Source organism: Procambarus clarkii, chromosome 69 (genome assembly GCF_040958095.1).
Source record: "Procambarus clarkii isolate CNS0578487 chromosome 69, FALCON_Pclarkii_2.0, whole genome shotgun sequence".
Taxonomy (NCBI): Eukaryota; Metazoa; Arthropoda; class Malacostraca; order Decapoda; family Cambaridae; genus Procambarus; species Procambarus clarkii.
Genome location: NC_091218.1, coordinates 3661760 through 3684697, shown reverse-complemented (window position 1 = coordinate 3684697; position 22938 = coordinate 3661760). Strand labels below are relative to the sequence as shown.

The following is a 22938-nucleotide window of genomic DNA, read 5'->3' as shown; positions in this document are numbered from 1 at the left end:
CCCGATTTGCCTAATAAGCTAAGTTTTCATGAATTAATTGCTTTTCGACTACCTAACCTACCTAACCTAACCTAACCTAACTTTTTCGGCTACCTAACCTAACCTAACCTATAAAGATAGGTTAGGTTAGGTTAGGTAGGGTTGGTTAGGTTCGGTCATATATCTACGTTAATTTTAACTGCAATAAAAAACAATTGACCTCTTACATAATGAAATGGGTTGCTTTATCATTTCATAAGAAAAAAATTAGAGAAAATATATTATTTCATGAAAACTTGGCTTATTAGGCAAATTGGGCCTTGCATTGTAGGCTGAAAAGTGAGTTCTGGCTACTAGGTACGACATATATATATATATATATATATATATATATATATACATATATATATATATATATATATATATATATATATATATGTAAATATATAAATATATATATATATATATATATATATATATATATATATATATATATATATATATATATATATATATATATATATATAATTTTTTTTTCTTCCAATAATATAGTATTCGCTTGAAATTAACAGCCTGGTCAATCAGGCTGTTGGATGCAACTCCTCTCAGTTTTGTTATACGAGTTACAGCATGGTTAATCACATCCAAAATTAAAGTTATTTCCAGATGCAGTCCTAAAATTTTTAACATTGCTCTCACTAGTGTTAATGTAGATTATTTCATAATTTAAATAATATATTTAATTACTGTAGTACATTTTAACAACAATTTAACTTATAATTTTTGCAGCATAGGTCATTTGAATATAAGTATTTTATTAGAAATTATTTCCTTCAGGTCTTCAGGGAAAATTCTTGAGGAGATGCACAAACTGCAAACAATGTGTGCATGTCTGAATCAATGTTTGCAAGTTCTGCCAGTGTGACTTCCGAAACAGTAGAGAATTAATGAAGAAAGAAGAGGAAGCCCGTTTTTTACTTAAAGGCAAGAAGGCTTTAGAACGAAATACAGCAAGCCGGGTTCTACGACGGATTGAAAATCAGGTATTGAAGTTTGTCTACATCTGTTGTATTCATTTGTATTCTTCTTATGCTGAACTTGCTTGATAAGGTATAGATTCAACATGAATAATACTGTACAGTACTTACATACTATTTGTTTATTTATTTATATACAAGATAGCACACTGGGATTATGAGAGTACATAGCATTGATGTTTTTACATTCTTGTAAAGCCACTAGCACACATAGTGTTTTGGGCAGGTCCTTAATCTAACAGATAATTTTAAATAGGCAATTTAAAGCAAAATTGGAAAAAATTGGCTGGTACATTGTAAGAAAGTATCACAAAGATTACTATGTACATTAAAGTAAAATTTGAGGGTTATCAACATATAAATTGTAGCATAATTTGAGGAATATTTCAAGGTATAATATAGTAAGATATGCATTCAATATAACAATCATGATATAAGGTGATAGCAATGATTACAATGGAAAAGTTGTATGGTTTAGGCACATATATTCTGGCATTGGATTTCATAAGATACAGTGCGAGTTTAATGTACTAGCTAGGAAACTATCAAGATAAAATTAGGTACTTTTTGGTTTTATTTTTTAAAATGGCAGAAGTTGGACAGTTTTTAAATTTGTTAGCGAGTGAGTTCCATAGACAAGGTCCCTTTATTTGCATAGAGTATTTACTATTATAGTCTGTGGGTTGGTGGTGTTGTCGTCGTGGTTCCTCCTTTGCAGACAACCCAACCCACAACTCGGTAGATTGCTTATACCTCGCTAGGAGATCACACTAGGCGCTTCTGGCCCTTGGAGAGGGGCTCAACGTCACACATTTAGGGGATGCGGCTCCAACACTTAGCCTCGTTGTCACGTGCACACACCCACTCGAGCCGCTGTGATTCCCCACTCTCTCCTTAGGTGATATGATCTCCTCAATCCCCCTTTGACTTATTAATATTACCTTCTACCCTGTCCACAGCAGTGGTTCTTGGTTCTTTCTCTCTCTCCTTCTTTACTACCTCCTGGGAAGCCTCACTAGGACAAGGGCAAACACCAGCAAATTGGGATACATTTACTGGACAAAGCACATACACGATACATACACACATATAATAATAATGAATCCTATACTCTATAATATCACAATCAGGTTGCACTCCAACCCCATCAGAACTCTGTCATCAGCTTATCAAGTGGAATCCTATCTCCTGGTTCACCACCTGATACTATCAACCTCCTCAAGTTGATCAAGTCTACATACACTGTTGCACCATCAGCAAGAGAATATATATATGTATCTATAAATGTGTACCAAGAAAATCAGCATTTGAATGCAATAACATAGTATAAATGTTCATTGATACACAACAATGATCAATCGATCACTCTATCAGTCCTAGAACGCCATACATCTGTAGATAATCCACCCTACGGCTGTAACTCTAAACTTCAGTGTAAAACACTCCTTGACATAAGAATGCAAACAACCACTCACCTCTCACTGCGTCTTGCACACTAATGACAACCAAACACTATCAACTCCCTACAAGTAATCCACCAGAACTTCCCTTCCCCCTCTGGAAGTTCACTACCCTGATATCTTCAGGTTCTTCCGGGCTTCACTACCAGGATCCTCTGCAGCTCATCCAGGCTGCTATCATGAAGTTTCCTTGAGCAAGTATGGTGCTTCACCCTTCTGCTAGGTTCCTCCACAGCTCTCTTGGCTGCTACACCATGAAGTTTCCTCGAGCAACTATGGTGCTTCTCCACCTCTACAGAAGCACGTGACACTCCTCTTCACTGCTTCTCCTCACGGCTCGAGGTCCTCTGCTTCACTACCTTGGAGTCTCATCAATTACTTCATCTAGGCTGGCTTCGAAGTTCTCAGCAACTTCTTCCCCAAAGACAAACCTGCAACCCATCGACACTCCAATAAAATGTTCCCCTTTAACATATAAACAAAAATAACCACACAATATGTTTGCCTCAAACCTCTATCTGTTCTCTACATACAGTGAGAGTGGACTCCCCCGTTTTGGGCGGGTCCATACTCCACCTCGCCCGGCGGCGGTCCTCACTCGCTGGGAGGGTCTTCCTCCGTCAGGAGCCGGGCTCCCTCAGTCGTCTGTCAGAGCTCAGAGGGGATGGACGTCGCTCCGTGTTCCTCCCTCTTCATTCTCCTATTTCAGGCTTTCTGCCTTATTAAAACATGTCTAACTTATAAATAAACATCGCTACTGTCGCTGGGCACACGACCAACTACAAGCAATCACTATGAACTGGCGTATATCGTGCTTACCACAGATTAACTGGTCGAGGGCGCTTTCCCTCTGACGGCGTCTGGTCAGGGCGCTCTACACAGCCCACGAAAATGCCTCTGAGCAGCTTATTAAACTCTCCTCGCCGTCCAAGACTTGAGACCACAACGTTCTCAGCTCAATTCCACAGCTGGCACGTCTACACACTTCTCTTCTCTTCGAGATATATCACTAGGGGTTCCCTTCTGACGGGAGCTCACGGAGCGCGGCTTTCCCCTGCGATGTCTGGCACTCAAGTGAGGTCAAGGCCCCTTCAGAAGCGAGCCTCACGCCTCCAGCAAAATGTCCACATCTCCTAGCCAGTCATTTATCTGTTTTCTTCTTCATTGCCCATAATCTCAAACTGTTATACATATCCAAACAACTATTTTATATATGGGTTATCACCTCAATATATGTTAGACCTTCTAATCAGGTCAGGCTTGATGAATAACTCTCAAGGAGGGAGACTCGTTTCTCCTGTAGGCTGAGATCATAACACTACACAGAATAACTTTGACTCTGGGGATATCAAAGATATTTATTTCTGGTATTGTGATTCTATTATGGGTTCTATTGCACATGCCCAGCTATGCTTCAAACATTTATTTTGTTGCATTTTCCCAGATAGTGTTATTGTTTAAATATTATTTGCTTTTCTGCTAACATATCTGCGTGGCTGTGGGTATGAATCAATCGTTATCTATTACAAGAAAGGACCAGCACGGGTGACACATGGTATCCTACCAAAAAACGTAATACAAGAAGATCTTCACCACTAACTTCTTTTTGTGTAAGTAGTTCACATAATATATAAATATATCACCACCTATTATTTTCTCTCATATATATATATATACATATGTATATATATATATATATATATATATATATATATATATATATATATATATATATATATATATATATATATATGTATACATATATATATATATATATATATATATATATATATATATATATATATATATATATACATATATATATATATATATATATATATATATATATATATATATATATATACATATATATATATATATATATATATATATATATATATATATATATATATATATATATATATATATATATATATATATATATATATATATATATATATATATAATTTCAATTCAATCATCTCTGTCGTTGATGTATATGGCAAAAAGTGTGTGGCCCAATACAACACTATGTCTTAACGTAATGGGTCCAAGGGCCCATAAGGTCTCGACAGCATTAAGGGCCCTTTAGCAAACCAGTGTGCTGGGGCCCCTATGACACCCATGACGTCTTTGTATCATTTCAAGTTTGTACATGTACTTCTTAAGATATGGGCACCATACAACTGCTGCATATTCTAGCTTTTGTCTAAAAAAATCATGAACAATTTATTTATTATTTATCCATGAATGCCAGAACTAAACCCTGTGGTACTCCACTCGTGACATTTCTCCAGTCCAATACATTGCCTCTGATTACTGCCCTCATTTTTCTATCAGTTTGAAATTTTTTAATCCATGTTAGAAGCTTACCTGTCACCCCTCCAATATGTTCCAGTTTCCAGAACAAACTTTTATGTGGAATTCTGTTGAATGCCTTTTTTAGGTCCAGATAGATGCAGTCAACCCAACCATCTCTTTCCTGTAAAATTTCTGCGGCTCGATCATAGTAACTGATTAAATTTGTTACACAGGATCTTCCATTTCGAATTTTTTTATTTTTTATTTTTATTTTTTTTTTCAGCACGCACAAGGAAGCTTGATGCAGATAAACTTACATTAGGATCAGAAGGTGATAGCGATAATGCCCTGGAAAAAAATAATGACGAGCTACAAGTGCAGCAGGTGCATCAAGTCCAAAAAGTACCGCAGGTGCAAGAAATTCAACAAGTACAAAAAGTTCCGCAGGTGGAACATTTACAAAAAGTTCCGAAGGTGCAACAAGGGCTACCATTAGCAATCATTCAGAAACAGCAAGAAGTACAAGTAGTAAAATTTGAACCACAGGGAACTACACCAGGAAAACAGTGTAGTAACAACGGAATGGGAATTTTAAAATACCTGAGGAAACAGGTAAAAAAGGACAAACAATAGAAATGGTTCCTTACACCTTATTATTTGGTAGTTTATAGGTATTTTACTTATAATACTTTATATTATGTCTACAGTTTATAATTTAGTTTACAGTTAATTTACTTTTCAACTTCCATATCTTACATGAAGGATTTTTACTGTTTTTCATTTTTAAAACCTTATTAGTATCATTTATAGTTTAGTGTCAATTCACTTATAATACAATATATGGAATAATTTACTAAATTCATTTAACTATAATAAATTTAAATAAACATTTTTACCCCAGGATGAGTTTCAGTCACCCTACCCAAAAAATTAATGTTTCTTTATTACTAATCTTGTGAGAGGTAGCTTATTGTGCAGCCCATACTCATTCTGTGATTGTTAGTTTATTGTGCACCCCATAGTCATCATGTCACCCAAGCCTGCTGCAGCTGCACCTGAGGGGTGGTGTAGGGAACCATTAGTGTACTATTATGATTTGAGAGAGAGAATGCTCTGTGGACAGAGCATCAATATGGCTTAAGGCATTGAGCTTTGCCTCAAGATGAAGCTTGGGCTGATCTCTGATTTGCTTCTTGGGAGTCTTCATTTACGTGCACCCCATACTCAACCACTTTGTAGTAATTAATTGTGCAACCCATACTCATCCTGTTACCAGTAGTTTGTGCAACCCATACTTATCCTGTGATCCCTATCCCTCTACTTCAAGTCCCTCAAGGGGCGCACGAATTCAGTTTGGCATACTGCATCCTGCCTTCCCATCCCTAGCTACTGACCCATCACAATATTTTATTTTATTTTATTTATATATATACAAGTAGGTACATTGGGTTTGTGAGAATACATTGAATAGTACAGTATTTACAATCTTGTAAAGCCACTAGTATGCGCAGCGTTTCAGGCAGGTCCTTAATCTAACAGATAATTTTAAGTAGGTAATTTCTATCAGAATTGATAAATGATAATAAATACATTGTTTACATACATACATTACAAATACATACATATAAGCTCAAAAGCTTCATTGAAGGTTGTAACAGAACCCATGAGCACCACACCAGAAATAAATACAGTTTTGATATTCCAAGAGTATGACTTAATCAAACTAGAAATGCTCTACAAATCAAGGGGCCCAGAATGTGGAATGATCTTCCCAACCATGTTAAAGACTGTACCTCTCTCAACCAGTTTAAGATAAAATCTAAACACTACCTAATAAATTCACTAACCTACCTTACCCCTCTATTGTCAACCCATGTCTGTTTTTTTTTTTTTTTAATCAACACTGTTTGTCAACCTATTGTATTTGTGCTGCTTTTTCAGTCATGTTCCCCCTTTTTTTATCTTTATTTGTATTTGTTCTCGACACATTTTATTCTTTATGCTCAATTAGTATTAAGTTCTAGATATTAATGTTTTTCCTGCCCGAAACGCGTTGCGTAATAGTGGCTTTAGGCATTGTATGTACTAGCTCTATCTATATATCGATCCATTAATGTAACATTACTTGTATGTATGTACCTTACCTGAATAAACATATTTATTTATTTATTTATTTATTTATTTATACAAGTTTAACTCTGGGGATATCAAAGAGATATTTATTTCTGGTGTGGTGATAATGGGTCCTATTACATCTGTCCAGGAAGAGTTTCAGAGCAGGATTTGCATTTAAGAACAGGGTTTTGTAAAAGTAGTTGACACAAGAGAATTTATGGAGTGAGATTATGTTTAGCATGTTTAGGGAGTTAAACAAGGGGGCTGAGTGTTGTCTGAAAGCAGAATTTGATATTATTCTGATAGCAGATTTTTGCTGGGTGATGATGGACTTGAGGTGGTTTGCAGTGGTTGAACCCCATGCACAGATACCATAGTTGAGATAGGGATAGATTAGTGTATAATATAGAGAGATGAGAGCAGGGTTAGGTACATAATATCTGATTTTGGAGAGTATACCAACTGTTTTAGAGACTTTCTTAGTTATGTGTTGTATGTGGGTACTGAAGTTGAGTCTCTTGTCTAAGAATAGACCAAGAAACTTTCCATCATTTTTATTGCTAATGTTTACATTGTCATCTGAAGCTTAATTGCATTTGTAGATTTGCTTCCAAATAAGATGTAGTAGGTATTTTCTATGTTAAGTGTTAGTTTGTTGGTTGACATCCATAAGTGGACTTTTTTTAGTTCATTATTAACAACATTACAGTATTTAGTGTATGTGGGTTGGGGTTGGAGTAGATGAGTGTAGTATCATCAGCAAACAATATAGGTTTCAGAATGTTAAGAACATATACATCCTGCCTTCCCATCCCTAGCTACTGACCCATCACAATATACATCCTGCCTTCCCATCCCTAGCTACTGACCCATCACAATATACATGTAGTAGAGTGTTTTCTGTGGGCTATTTTCTAATTATACAATCATATGTTGCCCTCAGCTCTCCTATTTCATACATACTTTTTTTTCTTTTGCAAGGGAGTAATTACTACATCTACATTACAATCCTCCCATGGTGGTGTGAATTTTCTCTTGGGCACAGCAATACACTATGTAATAACATCATACTTAATAACATTAGAACATAAGGTATTCATATATGCTCTTTTCTTCATCATACATTGTTCAGTACTTCCCACCTTTTGAACTGAGAGGACCAATTCATTAGCTCCCCCACCTCTCATTAATCTAATGGCAGAAGCTACATTTATCTCTGCAATTCTATCCCCAATACTCTGCAGATTCAACTCCATCCTCATTTTCTCAATCATAGCATTTCTTAGGCATCCTAAGATAATTCTCATGGCTTCATTTTGTACCTTCTCCAACTTGCCCATCCTACCTTTACTAAAACAAGAAATAACAGGTGCAGCATAATCAATAAGAGATCTTACAGTACTCAAGTATATCATTCGTAGCACAGGGACTCCCACTCCCTTTCCACAGCATGCCAAGGCCTTCAGAGGTTGTAATGTCTTTCGACATTGACCCAACAGTCTGTTCATCTCAGCTTCCAAACTCTCATGGGTATATCCAACATATATGCCTAAATATTTATATATATTAACACACTCTATATTTTTACCGTTTATTTTCAATATAATGGGCCTCCGACTTCTACATTCAAACTTAGTTTGTCTTCATTAACCACCAGTCCCATATGGTGACACAGGTTTCCGAACTTATCCACCACTAGTTTATAAAGCCACTGGTTTGCCTTGTAAAGCAAACTAGTGGCTTTAAAAGATTGTAAACACATCATGTTATGTACTTTCATAAACCCAATGTAACTTATTGAATATGTATATAAATAAATAAATAAATGGTTTCTTGTGTAATCCATACTCATCCTATATGTGTGGTATTTCATGTGTACTCCATATTCATCATCAAGAAGTGTATTTTACCAGCAGGGTAATATAAATTAAGAAAAAAGACTTCATTTTATTACGGACCCATAATCAAAATAAGAGCCATCACTAATTATCATGACAAACGGCCTATATAGGCTCCACTTCCGCCTTCGACAAGCAGCCGCCGGACGTGTGTTGTTTATTGCGCACTCCGGCACCCCCAGCCCTGGGAAGGGGGGCATTGAAATGTGGACATGTGCGCTCGCAATACTGAAATGTTTATACTCTTTTTCGGTCTGCTGACCTTAATTAATTTTGGTATCAATTTGTTCGCAAGGAAATGCTCTAGAAATGCCCCTATCTTGTGTGTGTATACTCACCTAGTCTCACCTAGAATATCTTGTGTGTAAGTACTCAACTAGTATACCTTGTGTGTGTGTATTCACCTAGTATACCTTGTTTCTGGGTGTACTAACCTAGTATATGTTGCGTGTGTGTGTATACTCACCTAGTCTCACCTAGAATATCTTGTGTGTAAGTACTCAACTAGTACTCACCTAGTATACCTTGTGTGTGTGTATTCACCTAGTATATCTTGTTTCTGGGTGAACTAACCTAGTATATGTTGCGTGTGTGTGTATACTCACCTAGAATATCTTGTGTGTAAGTACTCAACTAGTACTCACCTAGTATACCTTGTGTGTGTGTATTCACCTAGTATATCTTGTTTCTGGGTGAACTAACCTAGTATATGTTGCGTGTGTGTGTATACTCACCTAGTCTCACCTAGAATATCTTGTGTGTAAGTACTCAACTAGTACTCACCTAGTATACCTTGTGTGTGTGTATTCACCTAGTATATCTTGTTTCTGGGTGTACTAACCTAGTATATGTTGCATGTGTGTGTATACTCACCTAGTCTCACCTACAATATCTTGTGTGTAAGTACTCAACTAGTACTCACCTAGTATACCTTGTGTGTGTGTATTCACCTAGTATATCTTGTTTCTGGGTGTACTAACCTAGTATATGTTGCGTGTGTGTGTATACTCACCTAGTCTCACCTAGAATATCTTGTGTGTAAGTACTCAACTAGTACTCACCTAGTATACCTTGTGTGTGTGTATTCACCTAGTATATCTTGTTTCTGGGTGTACTAACCTAGTATATGTTGCGTGTGTGTGTATACTCACCTAGTCTCACCTAGAATATCTTGTGTGTAAGTACTCAACTAGTACTCACCTAGTATACCTTGTGTGTGTGTATTCACCTAGTATATCTTGTTTCTGGGTGTACTAACCTAGTATATGTTGTGTGTGTGTGTACACTCACCTAGTCTCACCTAGAATATCTTGTGTGTAAGTACTCACCTAGTATACCTTGTGTGTGTGTATTCACCTAGTATATCTTGTTTCTGGGTGTACTAACCTAGTATATGTTGCGTGTGTGTGTATACTCACCTAGTCTCACCTAGAATATCTTGTGTGTAAGTACTCAACTAGTACTCACCTAGTATACCTTGTGTGTGTGTATTCACCTAGTATATCTTGTTTCTGGGTGTACTAACCTAGTATATGTTGCGTGTGTGTGTATACTCACCTAGTCTCACCTAGAATATCTTGTGTGTAAGTACTCAACTAGTACTCACCTAGTATGCCTTGTGTGTGTGTATTCACCTAGTATATCTTGTTTCTGGGTGTACTAACCTAGTATATGTTGCGTGTGTGTGTATACTCACCTAGTCTATCTTGTGTGTGAGTACTCAACTAGTACTCACCTAGTATACCTTGTGTGTGTTTACTCACCTAGTATACCTTGTGTGTGTGTATTCACCTAGTATATCTTGTGTGTGTGTATACTCACCTAGACTATCTTGTGTGTGTATATTCACCTAGAATATCTTGTGTGTAAGTACTCACCTAGTATACCTTGTGTGTGTGTACGATCATATGTGGCATTCTTCCAAGAAAAGGAGTTGGAAATGAAACGGTATAATCAGATCCTTTTATACAACACATTGAGAAAGAATAAAGGTTAAGTGTGGTATCAGTAAGATTTGCACACTAGTCCACACTTGCGTGGTGTACAATATGTGTGTGTACAATGTAAGTGGAGGCAGAGTTGGAGGGAGGGAAATGTAGTTGGTGGACCTGTGGTCAGGGTGGCTCCAGAGGTAGGGTGTCAAATTTCAGTGTTTATGGCAGGGTAAGGGAATGGTCGTCGGTGGTCTTGTGATTCAATATTTTCTTGTTGTCGCTAAGTTACACTTTTTCAGGTCTATATAGTACAATGGCCAGTCCTCATGTACCTAGTAATCCTTATTTCTTTATTGTGTATTATTCTAATCTGCTTTTGTGTCAAAATTTTCTTCAATGTACCTGTAAACATTTTTTGTCATTTTTTTTTGTTAATTTATCTAAAATTTTCTGTTAGTTTAAGGACTTGCCCGAAACGCTATGCGTGCTAGTGGCTTTTAGAATGTAAATTCAACTTCATGTCTATATTCTCTGTTAACCCCAATGTATATATTTCTTGTATATAAATAAATAAATACAGTATTCTCTGTGGTTATTGTGTCAGTTGGGGGTTAATGGGCCAGGCCGAGCGTGCCTGTGCCCCACAAATATCACCCTTATAGCTGACTAGTTGGTATAACGGCTTTTCCCAAACCTCTCTCTCCCCAGAATTATACTGGCATGTGAATATCTTTGGCAGTTGATGAATCCTAAATATAAATAAATAAATAAATAAATGTTTATTTAGGTAAGGTACATACATACAAGAAATTTTTACAAAGATTGGTGGACTTATAGATAGATTCATACATTGCATAACTGCATGGCATAACTGGCAATCCCCTCACAGTGTTCAAGTGAGAACTGGATAAGCACCTCCAAAGGATACCCAAGTATGCCAAGTATGCTGCCCTGAGGAACACCAATGTTGATGGGTAGGGTGGGAGAAATTGAATTATTCACAGAAACATACTGGAGCCTGTCAGTGAGGTAGGATTTGAGGTATTGCAGGGAGTGTCCTCTGACTCCATAACGATGTAATTTAAGAAGGTTTTGGCGGTTGACAATGTCAAAAGCCTTACGCAGGTCCACAAATAACCCAACAGGGAACTCATTTTTATCAAGAGCTGCATGAATCAAGTTAATCATACTAATAAGTGCATCGTTAGTGCTTTTTTTTGGGTCTGAAGCCATATTGGCAAGAACTAAGTATATTGTGTTTGGCTAGATAAGAGTAAAGCTGCTTGTAGATTAGTTTTTCAAAAAATTTTGACAAGTTAGGCAGGATTGATATAGGTCTGTAGTTGTTAACATCTGTGAGATCACCACATGTGTGTACAGGGGTAACTCGCTTTTTTTAGGATAACTGGAAAGGTTTGGAGTTCAAGTGACCTGTTGAAGAGCAATGCAATAGCAGGGGCTAAAGTTCTGGAGGCTTTTTTGTAAATTAAAGTTGGTATCTCCTCAAGGGCACTAAACTTGGTTTTAAGGGAAAGGATTATCTCATTGACGTCAGTGGAATTAATAGGCTTTAGAGACTGTTTTGGCTCGTCTAATTGTCTTAGATAGCAATAACGAGTAATTCTTTGAGAATTCTTTGGAGACAATTCCTAACCTATACTTCTTCTCAAGGTCATGTTTTTTATTAATGGGTTTAAGTATCCCCTTTGTAAGCAAGGGATTGTTAAGCCTTTTGGTTATGCTTACAAAAAAGTCACAGGACAGACATTATCAGCAGCAGTTATAAAATTGTCATTAGCAGTTTCATTGTGCAGCCTAAAACTTAACTCCCTTGACTCTAGAGGTATATATATTATATTATATATGAGTTTTTTTAATTTGTTTAGTTCATTTATTATGCACTCCATACCCATCTTTTGGACGGTAGTGGAAAGGGTTACAGAGGCACAGAATGGGCTCAGGGTTTTATTTAATGAACCATAGATGTGTGGCTCCTCTTGCATGATGTAGAGACTATATCCATTGATGGATAATACCTGATTTTATTTACCATGTATTTAAGTTACTTGTAAATGACTTAGGTTTCGGTTAGGTTTTTTTAATTAAACCAGCCAGGATGAGTGAAGCCATGAAGGGAGTTTTTATTAATTAAAACACCCAAATGTTGGGTGCTTCAGGTGTTGTTCCTCTTGGATGATCTTGTACCTCTCTGTCTCACACCTGTAAGAATGAGTGATATGGTTAAGGGGGAAACAAAGTGCAGGCAAGGCAATGGAGGCCAGTAGTAATCTTAGGGCTAGGATAATTAGAAATTAGAGAAATTAAGTAAGAGAAATTAGTAAGAGAAATCAGGTAAAATTTATTATACTTAACTTTTGTATCATCAGTTTAGTAGTAAATCTTCATCTTCATCATCATCATCTTCACTGTCACAAAGCTCCAGGTAGGGCTCGGAAACATCAACATCCTCTTCCTGGTATCCAAATAAACGCTTTGCATCACTCAGCTTGTCAGAACACAACTTTTGCCCTTGCTTCAAAAGAGCCAAGATTCCACTCTTATTTTTGGTTGATAGGTGCTTCTCTTCAATAGTGTACTTGTTAGGATCCTGTAATATATAGACTATTTAATGGGGTTTAAGACATTTACAAATTTCCCTGAAAATACTAAAGAAATTAGAATAAATAAATAAAGTTTTCGGTAAAAGTTCAAATATATGTAAAACACACCAGTACAGTATATGAAAACCATGGAATTGTCTACCTGTCAAAGTTGTAAATAGCAAGACTTTACTCAAGTATAAAATTCTGCTGGATAAATGTTTATGAAGAACTGAATTGCAACACACATTTAGGCTGTTAGCTTACCTTGCTTAGATATGAAGGAAAAATTCCACATAACAACTCTTCAGTATGTTCGGTTAAAATCTCTCTCTTATTCTTGTAATATGCGAGATAATGCAGCATTTCTTGAACAGTGTGTTGTTGCTCTTCTCTGGATCTCTTCTGAAGCTCCACATCTTCTACTGCCTTCTTTTTTTGAGCAAGGGACACTAATAAAAGAGGAAAATTATATTTACTGCAAGTAAACTACAACTCAATTTAATGTAATTACAGTTTAGGTACTTGCATTATACATACTATACATAGTTTATTGTGCAGTATCAACCTGATAAAAACCTACGGATTATGATACTGCACCTATTTTACAAACAGTAGTGATGATATTTTACTTCAAAAATAAGTAAAGCTTATCCATTATGCATGCTAAATGTTAGTTATCTTGATAAGGCCGAATTGTAACCCCTGATAAAATGAGATGTAGTTACATACCATTTTGGCTATGATGAGGCAATAAATTGTGCCATGGCAGGATACCTTCTATTGCATCCTTTTCACTGAGAATTTCAGAGTTTTCACTATTGTAGATTTTTATGAAGCCTTGAAGCTTTTTCCTGTCACACTCATTTCTGTGCCGGAGTGAAGAGCGCATTTTACTGGATGCTGCAAATAAAGTTTTTTGGCTGAAAGTTTTAAAGTTGTTAAAAAAATTTCCTCATCATTTACCTACATAGAAATTATAGACAAGAGCTAAATAGAAATTGCTTCAGAGTTAACAAAGAAATAGTAAGCCTACCTGCATCAGTGGCAATCAGATTTTTGCGATGCCTGATAGAGTCTGCAACTGCCTCGATAGAATATTTTATGTTCTTCGAGGTTGTTCCAGTGTTTAACTCTAACTCCTTACAAATCATTTGTAGGTCAGATCGCCATTCTTGAATCAATGACTTTTGAACATCAAGTTTGTCGATCTCATTTGAAACTGTTATTTCCGTCTCTCTGGCCTATTTGAAAATATAATAAGTTTAATGAACAAATCACATTAACCGTGATGAGTGGTTCGAACCTATGGGCTTGGCATTCCCAGATGCTTGCTGTAGTTGAATGCGCCACAACATGGTCAAAAGAATTGCAACCTAGGGTACTAATGCACCCACAATTCAATTTGTGTTAATTATGCACCCCCATACCCATTCCATGGGCGATTGTGCATGCAGTTTCCCATGTACTTGGTCTGTGTCCTCCAGTAGTTTTACCTCTGATGGCCCTTTCAATACACATAGAATTCATATTATTGTGATATATCAATACATGGAGAAAGACATTGAAATGGGGGCATCAAAGGCAGAACTACTGAATGACAGAGACCGAGTTCATGGGGGAATTGTGTGAAACCTGGTTTGGCTTCAGTGGAAGCCTTGGGATCCTTGTGGGTGCAGTAGTACTCCAAGTTGCAATTCATCTGACCATGTCGTGGCGTAGTGAACTAGAGCATGCATCTGAGAACACTCAGTGCATGGGGTTCAAACCCTCATCACAGTTCCCGTGATATATCACGATACTGTGATTTCTCTGTGAACACATTTGATATAACTCGGAATCATACATTTAGGTTAATTAAATTAAATACTATATACTTTATACAAATTAACCTTATTGTTATATTGAAAAAGTTCAAGCAGTTAATTCAAGGAAATGGTCGCTAATTTATAATGGAAAATATATGTAGTACATGATCTGAACACATAACTAACCTATAAATGCATTATAATACCTTTCACATATAAATGCATTATAATAAGTTTCAAAATAAATACAAATAAATAAAATAAATATATATTATTTTTAGTACCTTTCTGAGTCGAGTAACTAATGCACGAGCCAGTCCATCAATTTTTCGATGGTTCCAAAAGATTGCACCCTCTGTGAGTTCTTCTGTTCTTTCTGAGAAAAATATTTATAGCAATGAACATCTTGAAGAGCATAGATTAATAACAGTTTCATAACATACCTTTACTTACCACGACCAACTCAAGTTTGACCAATATGTTTTCATTCTTTTATTGATTATTTGAGGGAGTTGATACTTATTGAATACTGAATACAAATCGCATTATACTGATTACAGGGCAGGTAAAATAATAAAAAACTTGATCAGATGAACCATATAAACAAATACTAGCTTTCAGCATGTTTTTAGTTGTAGAGTTGTATCGTGAGAGGTATGCAAACACTTGCTCTGCCTCTTCCCCTAAAGTCATGCCACTTCCTTCTTGCCACTGCCCTCCATACAATACCTTTAACATAAAAGTATACAGTAAAAAAAAATTCAAATTACTGTACAAAAATTAAAAGCCTCCTACTATATTAAATGATACGTATATCATTAATCTTAAACAATCAGAAATCTTAAATTTTTTTACACAAACTGTACTTATTATATTTAATGTAATGTATACATTACATTAAATTTAATTAGTATACATAAATGTATACATTAGTATACATAAATGTATACATTAGTATACATAAATGTATACATTAGTATACATAAATGTATACATTAGTATACATAAATGTATACATTAGTATACATAAATGTAATGTTAAATTGTATGTAATTAAATCCACTGTGTAATGTAATTAAATCCACTGTTTATGTGAATGAATGTCTGACCAGGTGCAGGCAAAATCTCTTTTTTTAAACTGCGTGGCTTCTGCAAAAATTCCCCTACAATTAAACACTGTTTTGTGCGAGATGGTAAAATTATAGCTAGGAGGACTGACACTGGAAAAACCTATTCAATAACCACAGAAGCTCACCTTAATTCTTTCCTCAGTGACTGTGGGATAGCTGCTGTATAGCCTGAATTCAGATTATAATCTCATATAACTACCTTTGTGTACTCTAGCTCTGCCTTTCCCTTCAAAAGGTTTTAACTTTAGTTTAAAAAAAAAATAAAAAGAATAATATTGTCATCTTTATTATTGTCTTTTTTTTTCTTTTTACTCCCATGTTCCATAGTATACTGGCTTTGCCTGTGTCCTCTAGTATTAACTTCATTATCCAATGTTCCTGAGTGTATCTCTATTTAAACTACCTCAGTTTGTTTTAGTGTAACTTTAGTATTCAATTATAGTGTACTTATAATAGTATAGTAAGCAAGCTTATTATCTTATAGATTTCAAAATTGTTTTTTTTTTTTACTTTTTTGGTCATCTATTGTTATTAATTATTCTAGTTAATTTTTTACATTCCTAGTTCCCATTAAGTTTTTTTTTTCTTTTTACTTAAAATTACCATTAAGTTTATTTTACTTTAGAATTTTTAATTTGCTTTTTTCTTTGTTTTCTATTTTGTAATTTGCCATTCTTACCTTGTTTTCCTGCAATCAGCCTTTTTATGCAGACAAGTATAGACCCAGAACTAAACCTCTTATCCACTATCTATGACAATCATCACTTCAATGATCAAAATTGCAGATATTTTACAGCACATGATGTAAACAATGTATTAACAGATAATCTCAATATCTCTGTAATCAACTTGAACGTTAGATCCCTAGGTAAACACTTCGATGATGTTAGTGCCTTGATTGAAACTATTGACAACAAATTCTCTTTTATTATACTTACTGAAACGTGGTTGAAAGAGGATAATACTCAACTCTTTAACATGCCTAACTACTCGGCAATTCACAACTGTCGTCAAATGCAGAGAGGTGGTGGTACTGCTCTTTACTACCACCAAGAACTAACATGTTTAAAAATAATTAGAACTAGAGACTGCTGTGGGGAGTATATCTTCGCCAGTTTCAGAGTCAAGGGTGCCGAGTCTGTCCTGTCTGTGGGTGCAGTCTATAGAATTCCTAACACTGATGTGTCTGAATTCAACTCAAACCTTAGAAATCTAATACTAGATAACAGATTGAACAAAAACCATCTAATTATCGCAGGGGACTTTAATATTGACCTCTGCGAGCCTGAACACCCTACTGCTGTTAGCTTCCTCAACTGTATGAATTCCTGCTTCCTCATACCCTTAATCACTAGACCAACTAGAATCACTGATAGTACTGCTACGACTCTAGATCACATCTGGACCAACATAACCTCTGCGCTTACTTCAGGTATAATCACCGATAGCACTACAGACCATTACCCCACATTTCTCTTAACTAACATTAGCAAACCACCTCTAGAGACAAGGGAGTTAAGCTTTAGGCTGCACAATGAAACTGCTATAAACAATTTTATAACTGCTGCTGATAATGTCAACTGGGAGTCCGAGTTAGGTAACATAGGGGACATCAACCTAGCAGTGAAATCTTTTCTACAAACAACTCTTAGCCTTTATAACACCCACTGTCCTATGCTTACAAAACAAGTCACAAGCAAAAGACTTAACAATCCTTGGCTTACAAAGGGAATACTTAAATCCATTAACAAAAAACACGACCTTGAGAAGAAGTATAGGCTAGGAACAGTCTCCAAAGAATTATCAAAGAATTACTCGTTATTGCTATCAAAAATAATTAGACGAGCCAAAACTAAATACTATGAAGATAAATTTACCCAAATAAAGAGCAACATTAAAAAAACTTGGAGCACAATTTCACAAATATTGGGATCAAAGAAGATTTTAAATAACAAACCAACACTCCTTTCCAATAACGTTGGTCAGCTTTCAGCCTCTGATTCTGCTATTGAGTTCAATAGGTGCTTCTCTTCCATTGGGTCATCCCTTGCAAATGATATTCCATCTTCCTGTACTGATGTTAAGGACTATCTTACAGGTAACTATCCACAGTCTCTGTACCTAAAGCCTACTAGTTCCACTGATGTCAATGAAATAATCCTTTCCCTTAAAACCAAGTCTAGTGCCCTCGAGGAGATACCCACTTTAATTTACAAAAAAGCCTCCAGATCTCTAGCCCCTGCTATTGCATTGCTCTTCAACAAGTCACTTGAACTCCAAACCTTTCATGACATTCTAAAAAAAGCAAGAGTAACCCCTGTCTACAAATGTGGTGATCTCACTGATGTTAACAACTACAGACCTATATCAATCCTGCCTAACTTGTCAAAAATATTCGAAAAGCTAATCTACAAGCAGCTTTACTCTTTTCTAGCCAAACACAATATACTTAGCTCTTGTCAATATGGCTTCAGACCCAAAAAAAGCACTAACGATGCACTTATTAGTATGATTAACTTAATTCACGCAGCTCTTGATAAAAAGGAGTTTCTTGTTGGGTTATTTGTGGACCTGCGTAAGGCTTTTGACACTGTCAACCATCAAAACCTTCTTCTTAAATTACATCATTATGGAGTCAGAGGACACTCCCTGCAATACCTCAAATCTTATCTTACTGACAGGCTCCAGTATGTTTCTGTGAATAATACAATTTCTCCCACCCTACCCATCAACATTGGTGTTCCTCAGGGCAGCATACTTGGCCCTCTCCTCTTTCTCATCTACATTAATGACCTTCCAAATGCCTCCCAACACCTTAAACCAATTCTATTTGCTGACGACACAACCTTCATTTACTCCAGTCCTGACCCCCTTGATCTAAATGCCACAGTAAATACTGAGCTAGAGAAAGTCCATCTTTGGCTAACTGCCAACAAACTCACCCTTAACATTGACAAAACGTTTTATATTCTGTTTGGCAATAAATCCTCTAATCAGATAAATCTCAAAATAAACAATACCCAAATATGTAACAAATTAGATGGCAAATTCCTTGGCGTTCTCATCGACCACAAGCTGAATTTCCAGGGTCACATTCTAAATATATCAAAAAAAGTTTCAAAAACTGTTGGCATTCTTTCTAAGATCAGATATTATGTACCCCGCCCTGCCCTGGTTACTCTCTATTACTCCCTCATCTATCCATACCTCAACTATGGTATTTGTGCTTGGGGTTCTACTACCCAAAATCATTTACATCCTCTCATTACCCAACACAAAGCTGCTATTAGGACAATAACCAACTCTGGCCCCAGACATCACTCGGTACCCTTACTCAAATCTCTGAATATGTTAGATATTAAGTCACTGCACATTCTCTCTTGTGTATTATACATATATAAAACGCTGAACTGTAATGCCAATCCTGACCTCAAAAGCTTCATTGAAGGTTGTAACAGAACCCATGAGCACCACACCAGGAATAAATACAGTTTTGATATTCCTAGAGTACGACTTAATCAAACTAGAAATGCTCTACAAATCAAGGGACCCAGAATGTGGAATGACCTTCCCAACCATGTTAAAGACTGTACCTCTCTCAACCAGTTTAAGATAAAAACTAAACACTACCTAATAAATTCCCTGTAACCCACCTCACTCCTTTATTGTCAACCCATGTCTGTTATTTTATTTTATTATTATTATTTTTTTTTAATCAACACTGTTTGTCAACCTATTGTATTTGTGCTGCTTTTTCAGTCATGTTCCCCCTTTTTTTATCTTTATTTGTATTTGTTTTCAACACTTTTTATTCTTTATGCTCAATTAGTATTAAGTTCTAGATATTAATGTTTTTCTTGCCCGAAACGCATTGCGTAATAGTGGCTTTAGGCATTGTATGTACTAGCTCTATCTATATATCAATCCATTAACGTAACATCACTTGTATGTATGTACCTTACCTGAATAAACATATTTATTTTTTATTTTTATTTTTATGTTATATTTTTATTTACCTGACAATACCAAGCATGTCCTTTTGCATGTAGGACTCCTAAAAATGGCTTTGCTTGACCAATGTGAAAATGTAATTGTTTCTGAGCCACAGTTAAGGCCCATGGCCAATATTTGCAAATTATGTCTTGACAAATAAACTTTACGTATTTGAAATACATAATTTGCAAATAGTGGGCATAACTGTACAGCTCTCCTTGATACATATTCAAGGTGTGGAGGATAATACCATGTCGACAGGAGGCCATGCTGATTCCTGTTTCATCCAAACTTTGCAATGAAAGAGGCTTATTTTGAGCAGCTTTCCATGTAGACACTCCACACGTGTGCTTACTCTGTTAAACAAAAATATTTATAGTAACTAAATAACCAGTTGGTGAGCATGATTATAATTATGTAGGACGGGTAGAAGGTAGAGATTATTTTGCGCGATAGGCATTGTTGTTGCACATAAGAATTTCTATGGGTTATTTCCTTATTCAATATATATAAACTATAATGAAAAAATACAAAAATGGCCACCATATGTTATAGTCGCCAAACAGTTATTAGGTAAAATTGAAGGTTTCTCAATACATAATAAAACTCACCTTAGTTTTCAAGCTCTGAATAGTGCCAACATGAGCTTGAACATCTTCATCTTTGCTGAAGATACTATCAGAATAATAGGGGTTTCTGATACCTCTGCAATGATAATTCAGAAATAATTATTTATTGTCTGTAACCACTATAATATTAAACAATGGGTAATGGGGTATCAAAAAATGTTTTATATGAAGAATTCTGATGCACTGCTAAATTTTACATAAAACTAAAATTTACATGGTGTTAGATAAATAAAATGATGATATGGATGCAATTGAAAGGCAAACTATAAAGACATACTCAGTTAAAAAATATGTCATATGACAATGTATATTTATATGTGCATACTTTATTTATAAGAACATTAATTTGAAGACAATATAATTCATTATAATATAGTGTGTGTAGAGAACAAAAGAATACTATACATTAAGTATCTGTAAAGCACATTTTATTACCTCCCAACTTTGTTGTAGCGATACAGCTTCTTGTTGCCATCAATATGTACTGCTAAAGGCATTTTATCACAAGCAGGACACTCATTGTCAGCTTCTCCTCTAATTTTTCTCAGCTCATATTGCTGGAATCGCCATTCGAAGAACACTCTCTTCGAAGTTATATAATTAATGGGTCCAATCTAGGAATAGAATTTTTTAGATGGTGACATTTAAAATGCATATTTTGACATAAGATAAATAAACAAAAAAAGCATTCCATTTTGTGTTTGAACAAAATTAAAAACTAATTACTAATAAATGAAAATACATTACTACAAAATTTTGATAATTTTTGTATTGAAATATAAAACTGAAAATATTAAGAATAACGGTATCAAAACATACACGCCCACGAGAAGCACCAAAGGATTCCAGTGCAGTGACTAATGCCCGAAATGATGTTCCGGGACAATTTCTTTTTATATGGTGCCATGATTCAAGCAGACTGGTGCTGTAGAATGTGCTGCTCTTTCCTAATGATGAATAGAAACCAGACTTGTGCATGGTCTTGCCTAGTTGTTGATGCTCATATCCACAGTGGCATGTATAGATTGGAATATAGAGGTCATACCTTCCTGTAGTTTAAAATACAGTGCATTGAGTGGTGTGGCGACTTGCTAAAATAGTGATGTAAAAATTAACATTTAGAGCAACAAAAATTTCAAAATGTATTGTGATTCAGGAATATCCGGTAATGGAAATAAAAGGGTAAATTTTAAAGTTTATTTACCCATTATAGTGATGAAGATGCAGAGATTGCTGGAGCTTGAAATTTTAAACTTGCAATCTGTGCAGTTGGGGCAAGAATTTGGTGGTTGGGCTGGTACAACAGGTTCTGGTAACAAAGAAAAGGAAGACAGTTTGACAAAATGAGTTTTATGGAAAAGAATTTCAGACTGAATATTTCATTGTTTCTTGATTGTACAAAATATTGACATTATTCTCCAGATAATGACTGAGAAATTCACAGAAAAGAAACAATCAGACGATTAAATCAATCTATAAAACCAAGTGTCAGGTTTAAACTTTAAGACTTCTCCAAATGTTGTAATGACTGAAATGAAACATGTATTCATTTTATTTTGTTATACCAATATAATCGTAGCTCTAGACTGGGATTGGGAAGTAGAAGTAATCTCGGAACAAAGTACGGATTTTATACAGGTATTGTATACTTACTCCAGTGAAAGATATTTCCTTCAGGGCACACAGTTTGTGTCGGGTCTAATGGCTCATAAAAGCCATTTTTCCAATATAATCTGTGGTGGAAAGGCATGAGAAAATGTTGCATTTGGTCACAAATGTGACACAAAAATGCAAAACAGTCTTCACATTTGATGCTTGCCTCACAATTTGTACATTGTACACAAACTTTACCTGATGAAAAAAGGGGTAATTATTTATACTAGTTTTAAATACTGTATACCTAACATTTTAAACAATCTGAAGTCTAAATGTATTAATAGTGTCATTAATTTGCATATGATGCTTATTATACAGTATAACCTTAATGAACACAGCAATATTTAATTTACCTTTATCTGGAACACCCAACTCAGACAATGTCCAATCGAACAGCA

The 22938-nt window shown here is 35.5% G+C and overlaps 1 protein-coding gene and 1 long non-coding RNA gene across 2 annotated transcripts; one reads left to right on the top strand and one right to left on the bottom strand.

The window, feature by feature from the left end:
* The first annotated feature begins 553 nt into the window (after nucleotides 1–553).
* On the top strand, nucleotides 554–5328 carry LOC138355917 (uncharacterized). The gene is made up of 2 exons (XR_011224062.1): nucleotides 554–1022; nucleotides 5061–5328. It is a non-coding gene; the product is annotated as an uncharacterized lncRNA (long non-coding RNA).
* Nucleotides 5329–13102: 7774 nt separating this feature from the next.
* Nucleotides 13103–22670, bottom strand: LOC123751738 (uncharacterized). Its single transcript, XM_069311466.1, has 11 exons — nucleotides 22538–22670; nucleotides 22089–22193; nucleotides 21704–21933; nucleotides 21320–21498; nucleotides 20867–20960; nucleotides 20506–20611; nucleotides 15417–15508; nucleotides 14361–14568; nucleotides 14057–14227; nucleotides 13592–13776; nucleotides 13103–13332 (listed from the first exon to the last, which is right to left on the bottom strand). The coding sequence occupies exons 1-11, from the start codon at nucleotides 22647–22649 to the stop codon at nucleotides 13108–13110; spliced, it is 1707 nt and encodes a 568-aa protein (XP_069167567.1). The 5' UTR covers nucleotides 22650–22670; the 3' UTR covers nucleotides 13103–13107.
* Nucleotides 22671–22938: the final 268 nt, after the last annotated feature.

Coding starts and splice junctions, on each gene's coding strand:
- LOC123751738 (XM_069311466.1), bottom strand. CDS start 22,649: ATGCAACATTTTCTCATGCCTTTCCACCACAGATTATATTGGAAAAAT. Junction 20,961..21,319: donor CGCTACAACAAAGTTGGGAG/GTAATAAAATGT, acceptor TTATCATTGCAG/AGGTATCAGAAACCCCTATT. Junction 20,612..20,866: donor TTCAGAGCTTGAAAACTAAG/GTGAGTTTTATT, acceptor TTTGTTTAACAG/AGTAAGCACACGTGTGGAGT.